Source organism: Oncorhynchus mykiss, chromosome 8 (genome assembly GCF_013265735.2).
Source record: "Oncorhynchus mykiss isolate Arlee chromosome 8, USDA_OmykA_1.1, whole genome shotgun sequence".
In the NCBI taxonomy this organism is placed as follows: domain Eukaryota; kingdom Metazoa; phylum Chordata; class Actinopteri; order Salmoniformes; family Salmonidae; genus Oncorhynchus; species Oncorhynchus mykiss.
Window position 1 is genome coordinate 87659646 of NC_048572.1, and position 12409 is coordinate 87672054.

At 44.2% G+C, this 12409-nt stretch overlaps 1 protein-coding gene across 4 annotated transcripts in view; it reads left to right on the forward strand.

The window, feature by feature from the left end:
* The window catches only part of LOC110512128 (band 4.1-like protein 3), a 102033-nt gene extending 90574 nt beyond the window's left edge, over positions 1-11459 (forward strand). For 2 of the 4 annotated variants that reach the window (XM_036986643.1, XM_036986644.1), the window contains exons 19-20: positions 2845-2987; positions 11145-11459. In XM_036986643.1, coding sequence (XP_036842538.1) covers positions 2845-2970 — 126 coding nt within the window. In that variant the 3' untranslated portion in view covers positions 2971-2987; positions 11145-11459. Of the gene's footprint in view, positions 1-1626; positions 2080-2844; positions 2988-11144 lie in introns of those variants that run through there. The other 2 variants (XM_036986645.1, XM_036986647.1) reach the window with 2 other exon arrangements.
* The last annotated feature ends 950 nt before the right edge of the window (positions 11460-12409 follow it).

Consider the following 12409-nt stretch of genomic DNA (forward strand, 5'->3'; position numbering starts at 1 on the left):
GACCAGCCCTGCTTAGCTTCAGAAGCAAGCCAGTGGTGGTATGCAGGGTGGTATGCTGCTAGAGACCTACATTGGGGACTCCCTAGCTGCTGGATTTATCCGTCCCTCTTCCTCTCCCGCCGGCTCAGGGTTCTTCTTCGTGGAGAAAAAGGACAAGACCCTGCGCCCATGCATTGACTAGTAGGGACTCAATGACATTACAGTTAAGAACCGTTACCCGCTACCACTCATCTCCTCGACCTTCGAGCTGCTCCAGGTGGCCACTATGTTTTCCAAGCTGGATTTACGGAACGCCTACCACCTGGTGCAGATACCAGAAGGGGATGAGTGGAAGACCTCCTTCAACACAGCCAGTGGCCACCACGAGTATTTGGTCATGCCCTTTGAACTCACCAATGCCCCTGCTGTGTTCCAGGCTCTGGTGAATGGTATTCTCCGTGAAATGTTGAACCGGTTCATCTTCGTCTACATTGATGACATCCTCGTCTTCTCCCGCTCCCCTCAAGAACACTTGCTCCACGTCCAGCTGGTCCTTCAACGCCTTCTGGAGAATCAGCTGTTTGTCAAGGCAGAGAAGTGCGAGTTCCATCGCTTCACCATCCCTTTCTGGGTTACATCATCTTTGTTGGGAGTGTCCAGATGGATCCCAGGAAGGTGAGAGCAGTGATGGATTGGCCTCAGCCTACATCCACGGTGCAGCTGCAATGTTTCCTGGGGTTCGCCAACTTCTATCGTTGCTTTATCCGGGGTTACAGCATCCTGGCTTCCCCCCTATCAGCACTCACCTCACCCAAGGTTCCGTTCACATGGTCTCCAGCTGCTGACCGGGCGTTCCGGGACCTCAAACATCGCTTCACCACAGCTCCCATCTTGGTTCATCCGGACCCTTCCCGTCAGTTTGTGGTGGAGGCCGATGCTTCAGATGTCGGAGTGGGGGTTGTCTTGTCCCAGCGTGCTGCCCTTGACCTCAAGCTACATTCCTGCGCCTTCTTCTCCCATCGCCTCAACGCCACGGAAAGGAACTACGATGTGGGGAATTGTGAGCTTCTTGCGGTGAAGATGGCATTGGAGGAATGGAGGCACTAGCTGGAGGGGGCGGAACATCCGTTCATCGTGTTGACTGACCACAAGAAGCTGGAGTATCTCCGCACCACTCCAGGCAAGCCTCAACTCCAGGCAAGCCAAATGGGCCTTGCTGTTCACACTGTTCAACTTCTCCCTCTCATACCGGCCGGGATCCAAGAATGTCAAGCCGGATGCACTGTCCCGACGCTATAGCCCCACGACTACTACCCCGGAACCCGAGACCATCCATCCCACTTCATGCCTGGCGACGGCACTCAGCTGGGGAGTGGGGAAGCAGGTCCGTGAGGCACTGTGTTCCCAGCTGAATCCCGGGCGGGGGGAGGGGTGGACCAGATGTTCGATCCTGACACTGTCCGCTCTGCAGTCCTGGAGTGGGCCCACTCCTCCAGGCTGGCCTGCCACCTGAGTGCCCATTGGACCCTGGCCTTTGTGTGACAGCGCTTTTGGTGGCCTACTATGGTCCCTGACATGTCCGCATTTTTCAATCCATGTGTCTAGAATTAAGCCCATGTCTCACAGCCCTTTGTCTTCTATTTCCAGGCCCACCCCTACTCCCCGTGTCGTCTATGGCCATCCGGCTTACACGGCGAGACGCCTCCTGAGGGTTAGACCACGGGGTAGGAGTTTCCAGTACCTGGTTGACTGGGAGGGTTGTGGCCCGGAGGGGAGGTGCTGGGTCCCCGCTAGAGACATCCTGGACCCGGCCCTCATCGCCAACTTCCGCCGCCGGCACCCCGGTCAACCAGGTATGTGCCCAGGTAGGACGCCAGGTGGCGCCCCCTAGAGGCGGTGGGGGGGTACTGCCACTCCCGGATCTGTTTCGCCTGTCTTTGTGATTGTCTCCAGCCCCCTCCAGGTGTTGCCCATCTTCCCCAACTGTCTTGTTTGTCAAGGCAGCTAGCGTTTTTGTGACAGCACCTGCTTTTCCCCAGTCCCTCTTTTCTCGTCCTCCTGGTTTTTGACCTTTGCCTGTCTTGACTCTGTACCTGCCCACCTGACCACTCTGCCTGTCCCTGACCCTGAGCCTGCCTGCCGTCCTGTACCTTTTCCCCACTTCTGGATTACCAACCTCTGCCTGACCCTGAGCCTGCCTACTGTCCTGTACCTTTTCCCCACTTCTGGATTACCGACCTCTGCCTGACCCTGAGCCTGCCTGCCGTCCTGTACCTTTGCCCCTGTTGCTGTGATAAGCATTGTTGCTTCGACACAGTCTGCATCTGGGTCTTACCTTGATACCTGATACTTATGTAAATAAGGTATTTTATTTTATTTATTGTTTTATACATTTACAAAAATGTCTAAAAACCTGTTTTTGCTTTGTCATTATGGGGTTTTGTGTGTAGATTGACAAGGTTTTTTTTTTTACAATTTAATCCATTTTAGAATAAGGCTATAATGTAAGAAAATGTGGACAAAGTGAATGAGTCTGAATACTTGCAGTGCATGTCCATTTCTGATAGATTGTATTATTTAATTGTCTTGCTCTCAATACGGTCTGTAAATGTACATTTTATTCCTGAAGCAAATTTCTGTTTTGTTTCTCGGGTTTTACATTCCAGCATGTGGCATGTATTTGTCCTATTTCATTGTTTATTTTTATGTTTGTTTGTGTTCACTTAGGGGTTTAAAATTGTTTCCAGGACAAAGCTGTTATTATTTTACAGTTAACAGGACACACACATATGAATCCCTAAATTACATATTCAAAATACCAAAATTAATGGTGAAGTTTCGCAGTTTTTATTTATTTCTTCTCAGAAACCCGAGCCAGCAGAGGAGTCGACCACCAAGGAGGTTCCTGTTGTCCACACAGAGACGAATCCCTATGGGTCTTCAGAGGTGTGTTCATTTGGGCAGAAGAAGAGAAAAGGAAAGCAACAATGAGTTTCTACTTGGTTCAGGTAGTCTTTCCATTCACGTCTGTTGGGTGCCTAATAAAAACTCATTTCGAGTCACGTGACTTCTGACAGGGTGACTGACACCAACGGTGACGCTATCCCCGGTGTTCTGATGAGCGCTCAGACTATCACCTCGGAAACCAACGGCACCACGGCAACCACACACAACGCTAAGGTCAGGGGTCATTTCATTAGCGACCCTTTTGACCTCGCTAGAATTCTACTCTCCTTTTTAGAATAAATAAATAGTAATACTAACCATAACCCATCTGTCTAGTACCACATCAATAATACTAACCATAACCCATCTGTCCAGTACCACACCTATAATACTAACCCATCTGTCTAGTACCACACCTATAATAATAACCATAACCCATCTGTCTAGTACCACACCTATAATACTAACCCATCTGTCTAGTACCACACCTATAATACTAACCCATCTGTCTAGTACCACACCTATAATAATAACCATAACCCATCTGTCTAGTACCACACCTATAATACTAACCCATCTGTCTAGTACCACACCTATAATACTAACCCATCTGTCTAGTACCACACCTATAATAATAACCATAACCCATCTGTCTAGTACCACACCTATAATATTAACCATAACCCATCTGTCCAGTACCACACCTATAATACTAACCCATCTGTCCAGTACCACACCTATAATAATAACCCATCTGTCCAGTACCACACCTATAATACTAACCCATCTGTCCAGTACCACATCTATAATACTAACCCATCTGTCCAGTACCACACCTATAATACTAACCCATCTGTCTAGTACCACATCTATAATACTAACCATAACCCATCTGTCCAGTACCACACCTATAATACTAACCCATCTGTCTAGTACCACACCTATAATGCTAACCCATCTGTCTAGTACCACACCTATAATATTAACCCATCTGTCTAGTACCACACCTATAATACTAACCATAACCCATCTGTCCAGTACCACACCTATAATACTAACCCATCTGTCTAGTACCACACCTATAATATTAACCCATCTGTCTAGTACCACACCTATAATACTAACCATAACCCATCTGTCTAGTACCACACCTATAATATTAACCCATCTGTCTAGTACCACACCTATAATACTAACCATAACCCATCTGTCTAGTACCACACCTATAATACTAACCATAACCCATCTGTCTAGTACCACACCTATAATACTAACCATAACCCATCTGTCTAGTACCACACCTATAATACTAACCCATCTGTCCAGTACCACACCTATAATACTAACCCATCTGTCTAGTACCACACCTATAATACTAACCCATCTGTCTAGTACCACACCTATAATACTAACCATAACCCATCTGTCCAGTACCACACCTATAATACTAACCCATCTGTCCAGTACCACACCTATAATACTAACCCATCTGTCCAGTACCACACCAAAAATACTAACCATAACCCATCTGTCTAGTACCACACCTATAATACTAACCATAACCCATCTGTCTAGTACCACACCTATAATATTAACCCATCTGTCTAGTACCACACCTATAATACTAACCATAACCCATCTGTCTAGTACCACACCTATAATACTAACCATAACCCATCTGTCTAGTACCACACCTATAATACTAACCATAACCCATCTGTCTAGTACCACACCTATAATACTAACCCATCTGTCCAGTACCACACCTATAATACTAACCCATCTGTCTAGTACCACACCTATAATACTAACCCATCTGTCTAGTACCACACCTATAATACTAACCATAACCCATCTGTCCAGTACCACACCTATAATACTAACCCATCTGTCCAGTACCACACCTATAATACTAACCCATCTGTCTAGTACCACACCTATAATACTAACCCATCTGTCTAGTACCACACCTATAATACTAACCATAAGCCATCTGTCCAGTACCACACCTATAATACTAACCATAACCCATCTGTCCAGTACCACACCTATAATACTAACCCATCTGTCCAGTACCACACCTATAATACTAACCCATCTGTCCAGTACCACACCTATAATACTAACCATAACCCATCTGTCTAGTACCACACCTATAATACTAACCCATCTGTCCAGTACCACACCTATAATACTAACCATAACCCATCTGTCTAGTACCACACCTATAATACTAACCCATCTGTCTAGTACCACACCTATAATACTAACCCATCTGTCCAGTACCACACCTATAATACTAACCATAACCCATCTGTCTAGTACCACACCTATAATACTAACCCATCTGTCCAGTACCACACCGAAAATACTAACCATAACCCATCTGTCTAGTACCACACCTATAATACTAACCCATCTGTCTAGTACCACACCTATAATACTAACCCATCTGTCTAGTACCACACCTATAATACTAACCATAACCCATCTGTCTAGTACCACACCTATAATACTAACCCATCTGTCTAGTACCACACCTATAATACTAACCATAACCCATCTGTCTAGTACCACACCTATAATACTAACCCATATCTCTAGTACCACACCTATAATGCTAACCATAACCCATCTGTCCAGTACCACACCTATAATACTAACTATAACCCATCTGTCCAGTACCACACCTATAATACTAACCATAACCCATCTGTCTAGTACCACACCTATAATACTAACCCATCTGTCCAGTACCACACCTATAATACTAACCCATCTGTCCAGTACCACACCTATAATACTAACCCATCTGTCCAGTACCACACCTATAATACTAACCATAACCCATCTGTCTAGTACCACACCTATAATACTAACCCATCTGTCCAGTACCACACCGAAAATACTAACCATAACCCATCTGTCTAGTACCACACCTATAATACTAACCCATCTGTCTAGTACCACACCTATAATACTAACCCATCTGTCTAGTACCACACCTATAATACTAACCATAACCCATCTGTCTAGTACCACACCTATAATACTAACCCATCTGTCTAGTACCACACCTATAATACTAACCCATCTGTCTAGTACCACACCTATAATACTAACCCATCTGTCCAGTACCACACCGAAAATACTAACCATAACCCATCTGTCTAGTACCACACCTATAATACTAACCCATCTGTCTAGTACCACACCTATAATACTAACCCATCTGTCCAGTACCACACCTATAATACTAACCCATCTGTCCAGTACCACATTCCTTACTCACCCTTTTTTGCTACCAGACGATTAAAGGAGGGATCTCTGAAACCAGAGGAGAGGATTGTCATCACCAGAGAAGCAGGAGATATTTACCCTGATCAGGTCTCTGTCTCTCTCGCTGTCTCTCTGTCTCGCTGTCCCTCTCTGTCTTTCTCTGTCTTTCTCTCTCTGTCTCTCTGTCCCTCTCTTTCTGAATCTCTCTGTCTCTCTCTTTCTGAATCTCTCTGTCTCTCTCTTTCTGAATCTCTGTCTCTCTCTTTCTGAATCTCTGTCTCTCTCTTTCTGCATCTCACGATCTCTCTTTCTGAATCTCTCTGTCTCTCTCTTTCTGCATCTCACTATCTCTCTTTCTGAATCTCTGTCTCTCTCTTTCTGAATCTCTCTGTCTCTCTCTTTCTACATCTCTCTCTCTGTCTCTTTCTGAATCTCTCTGTCTCTTTCTGAATCTCTCTGTCTCTTTCTGAATCTCTCTGTCTCTCTCTTTCTGGATCTCTCTGCCTCTCTATTTCTGAATCTCTCTGTCTCTCTCTTTCTACATCTCTCTCTCTCTGTTTCTTTCTGAATCTCTCTGTCTCTTTCTGAATCTCTCTGTCTCTTTCTGAATCTCTGTCTCTCTCTTTCTGAATCTCTGTCTCTCTCTTTCTACATCTCTCTGTCCCTCTCTTTCTGTCACTCTCTGTCCCTCTCTTTCTGTCTCTCTCTGTCCCTCTCTTTCTGCATCTCACTGTCTCTCTCTTTCTGCATCTCACTGTCTCTCTCTTTCTGAATCTCTCTCTCTGTCTTGCCCACTTTCTGTCTCTGTCTCTCTCGTTCTGCAATTCTCTGCATCTCTTTCTACCCTTCTCTGTCTCACTTTCTTTCTCTCTTTCTTATAGATCTGTTTAATATAAATGGATGAGGATTTCAAATAGAAATCGATTGAATGCTGAAGATTATGTTAAACTTCCCAAACACTTAACCTCGCTCTCTTTCTAATAGTGACAACAGACATACAGTTTTTCATCAATCTACACACAATATATATGTATAATATATATCCCATAATGACAAAAGCAAAAGCAGGTTTTTACAATTTTTTGTGATGTATTATAATAAAAAAAAACTGAAATATCACATTTCCATAAGTATTCATAAGTAGACCCTTTACTCAGTACTTTGTTGAAGCGCCTTTGGCAGCGATTACAGCCTCCAGTCTTCTTGGCTATGACGCTACCAGCTTGGCACACCTGTATTTGGGGAGTTTCTCTCTCCGTCTCTCCAGAGATGTTCGATCGGGTTCAAGTCCGGGCTGGGCCACTCAAGGACATTCTGTCAGGCGGTAGGGGTAGCTGGTGCATGAAGTCAGGCGCAGGAGTGCAGGGATGAGTGAACAACGCACTTTAATAAAATAAAATAATACATTTTAATTTAATAAAAAAAGGCAAATGCACAAAGTAACCTACCCAATGTGCGAACAAAAATAACGGTTGTCACACTAAACACGGGTGAAACAGCACCCGGGAATAAACCAGCCGGAAACATACCGACCTAACAAATAAACAATCACGCACAAAGACATGGGGGAAAAACAGAGGGCTAAATACACAACAAATGAAATGGAACCAGGTGTGTGGGAAAACAAGACAACACAAATGGAAAATGTAAAAATGGATCAGCGATGGCTAGAAGACGGGCGACGTCGACCGCCGCACACCGCCCGAACAAGGAGAGGCATCGACTTCGGCAGAACACATTCAGAGACTTGTCCCGGAGCCACTCCTGCGTTGTCTTGGCTGTGTGCTTAGCGTCGTTGTCTTGGCTGTGTGCTTAGCGTCGTTGTCTTGGCTGTGTGCTTAGCGTCGTTGTCTTGTTGGAAGGTGAACTTTCTCCCCCAGTCTGAGGTTCTGAGCGCTCTGGAGCAGGTTTTCATCAAGGATCACTCTGTTCTTTGCTCCGTTCATCTTGCCTCCATCCTCACTAGTCTCTCAGTCCCTTCCTCTGAAAAACATCAGCTCAACATGATGCTTCCACCACCATGCTTCACCGTAGGAATGCTGCCACCACCATGCTTCACCGTAGGGATGGTGCCAGGTTTCCTCCAGACGTGACGATTGACATTCAGGCCAAAGAGTTCAATCTTGGTTTCATCAGACCAGAGAATCTTGTTTCTCATGTTCTGAGATTCTTTAGGTGCCTTTTTGCAAACTCCAAGCGGGCTGTCATGTGCCTTTTACTGATTAGTGGCTACCGTCTGGCCACTCTACCATAAAGGCCTGATTGGTGGAGTGCTGCAGGGATGGTTGTCCTTCTGCAAGGTTCGCCCATTTCCACTCTAGGGCTCTGTCAGAGTGACCATCGGGTTTTTGGTCACCTCCCTGACCAAGGCCCTTCTCCCCCGATTGCTCAGTTTGGCCAGGTAGCCAGCTCTAAGAAGAGTCTTGGTGGTTCCAAACTTCTTCCATTTCAAAATGATGTAGGCCACTGTGTTCTTGGGGACCTTCAATGCTGCAGAAATGTTTTGGTACCCTTCCCCAGATCTGTGCCTCGACACAATCCTGTCTCAGAGCTTTTCGGACAATTTCTTCCACCTCATGGCTTGGTTTTTGCTCTGACATGCACTGTCAACTGTGGGACCTTATATAGACAGGTGTGTGCCTTTCCAAATCATGTCCAATCAATTGAATTTACCACAGGTGGACTCCAATCAAACGTCTCAAGGATGATCAATGGAAACAGGATGCACCTGAACTCAAGTCTCATAACAAAGGGTCTGAATACAGAAGAGGACAGGCCACCCCTCATAGCCTGGTTCCTCTCTAGGTTTCTTCCTAGTTTCCTGCCTTTCTAGGGAGTTTTTCCTAGCCACCGTGCTTCTACACCTGCATTGTTTGATGTTTGGGGTTTTAGGCTGGGTTTCTGTACAGCACTTTGAGATATCAGCTGATGTACGAAGGGCTATATAAATACATTGGATTTGATTTGATTTGACGTATGTAAATAAGCTATTTCACTTCTTTTTTTTTTTTCATACATTTACCAACTTTTCAAAAAAAAAAAAAAAAAAAAAATGTTTAGCTTTGTAATTATGTGGCATTGTGTGTAGATTGCTGACGGGGGGGCGAAATGATTTCATCCATTTTAGAATAAGGCTGTAACGTAACAAAATGTGGAAAAAGTCAAGGGGTCTAAATATTATCTCCCTAAGCACTGTACATACCATGCATCCATATATGTATCTATTAATATGTGACAGACGTGATGTAACTAGTGTACTAGTTTCTAGCTAAGTACTAAGTTCCAGCTACCTTATAGCCAATAGCCACACTCGCTGACTTCCACTCCCCACCTAACATGTACATAACATCCCTCCCTCTCTCCTCGTGACATGCCTGACTCCCCCCCCTCCCATCCGACACTTCAGGTGTGCAAACCTCTTAGAGACTTTACAAGAAAGACAAACAAGCTGTTAATCGCTGCCAAAGGTGACTCTAACATGTATTGATTTCAGGGGGTTGAATACTAATCTAATCAATGTGTATTAGTCTTTATTTTCTTTTATATAAGTTTGTTAGAATTGTTTTTCTTACACTTTGACATTACAGAGTTTTTTTTTTTGTGTGTGTAAATCATTGACAAAAAAAAAGTGACAATTAAATCCATTTTTAATCTCACTTTTGTAACACAACAAAAATGTGGAAGAAAAGTAATTGGGTACATAATACTGTGTGAAGACACTGTACCATCTAGCCGTCAAATCTATGCATCTGCTGTCCTTCCCGGCTGAGTTTGCCACTTGGAGACTCTGGCAAATGCATTGAAATCACTCAGCCAATGTATACACACAGGAAATGTATGGTAGAAGGGCCTGGTAGAATGTATGGGCCTATGGGCCCTGGTAGAAGTAGTGCACTACATCCTATGGGTCCTGGTCACAAGTAGTGCACTACATCCTATGGGTCCTGGTCACAAGTAGTGCACTACATCCTATGAGCCCTGGTCATTAGCTTCTGAATGAAATAATAAACCTGTGTGTGTGTGTGTGTGTGTGTGTGTGTGTGTGTGTGTGTGTGTGTGTGTGTGTGTGTGTGTGTGTGTGTGTGTGTGTGTGTGTGTGTGTGTGTGTGTGTGTGTGTGTGTGTGCGTGCGTGTCTGGTTTGCATGACTCATTACGAGACTGAGGTTACCATGGCCTTGTCCTCATCTCTGTGAGGTCTCCATGGCCTTGTCCTCAGCTCTGTGAGGTCTCTATGGCTTTGTCCTCAGCTCTGTGAGGTCTCTATGGCCTTGTCCTCAGCTCTGTGAGTTCTCTATGGCCTTGTCCTCAGCTCTGTGAGGTCTCTATGGCCTTGTCCTCAGCTCTGTGAGGTCTCCATGGCCTTGTCCTCAGCTCTGTGAGGTCTCTATGGCCTTGTCCTCAGCTATGTGAGGTCTCCATGGCCTTGTCCTCAGCTCTGTGAGGTCTCCATGGCCTTGTCCTCAGCTCTGTGAGGTCTCCATGGCCTTGTCCTCAGCTCTGTGAGGTCTCCATGGCCTTGTCCTCAGCTCTGTGAGGTCAGCCCTGTGTGTGCTGCCGTGCCATGCGTGCTTCCCGTGCTGTTACTGTCTGTCAGTCAGCATCATTAACATTTCCAAAACATTAAGGATCGGTTTCTTGGACACAGATTAAGTCTAGTACTGGACCCCAAATGTACTTTCAAAGAGAGAGATGCTTGCTTTAGTCCAGGATTCATCTATGTCCGGTACACTGGCCCTTAAATGAGCTGACCTCTTTCCAATTCCAGTATCCTGCACTGTGTTATGTTCGCACGGTAATTTACAGAGAGAAAGCATCAGCATGGCTCTGCCATGGCCTCAGGCTCTCCTAATCTGCCTCCGATACTGTGCCGTTTCCTACGTGGCTCCCAATGCGAGGGAATGTACTAACCAAGACTGTTTCTCTCTGTCTCTGTTTTTAGGAGTAAGGACAGCTCTATATATCCCGCCTGGTAGAAGGACTCGCCCTCCAACCTCCTCCAACGTCATGATGGACCTCATTACATTACTGTGCCCGCCTGCTGGGCCTGTTATAACTACAGTAGAGACTATAGAGCCAGCCTATTGTTCTACAGACGGACTCTGCTCCGTAGAAATATAACCTATAGAACGAAACCTCCCCATTCCAGTCCATGATGGCATGATAGATTGTAATTCTATGCTTTGCTCTCAATGGGGCCCGATCCATGTGCTTAACTCGGACTTTGTGAAAAATCATCCATTGATGTCAAAAAATCATCCATTGATGTCAAAAATTCAAATTATGTCGTTAGAGTTTAACATTCCCATCATCAGTCTCATCTGTGATTATCAACATGCATATTGCATGAGCAAAACTAAGCAGTTTAGCATTATTATGAAAAATAATTATATCAGATTACTACTCCCATACTGTCAGATAATAAACAATGATATCAGATTCCTACTCCCATACTCTCAGATTATAAACAATGATATCAGATTACTACTCCCATACTGTCAGATTATAAACAATGATATCAGATTACTACTCCCATACTGTCAGATTATAAACAATGATATCAGATTACTACTCCCATACTGTCAGATAATAAACAATGATATCAGATTACTACTCCCATACTGTCAGATTATAAACAATGATATCAGATTACTACTCCCATACTGTCAGATTATAAACAATGATATCAGATCACTACTCCCATACTGTCATATTATAAACAATGATATCAGATTCCTACTCCCATACTGTCAGATAATAAACAATGATATCAGATTACTACTCCCATACTGTCAGATTATAAACAATGATATCAGATTCCTGCTCCCATACTGTCAGATGATAAACAATGATATCAGATTCCTACTCCCATACTGTCATATTATAAACAATGATATCAGATTCCTACTCCCATACTGTCATATTATAAACAATGATATCAGATTCCTACTCCCATACTGTCAGATGATAAACAATGATATCAGATTCCTACTCCCATACTGTCATATTATAAACAATGATATCAGATTCCTACTCCCATACTGTCAGATGATAAACAATGATATCAGATTACTACTCCCATACTGTCAGATGATAAACAATGATATCAGATTCCTACTCCCATACTGTCATATTATAAACAATAATATCAGATTACTACTCCCATACTGTCATATTATAAACAATGATATCAGATTACTACTCCCA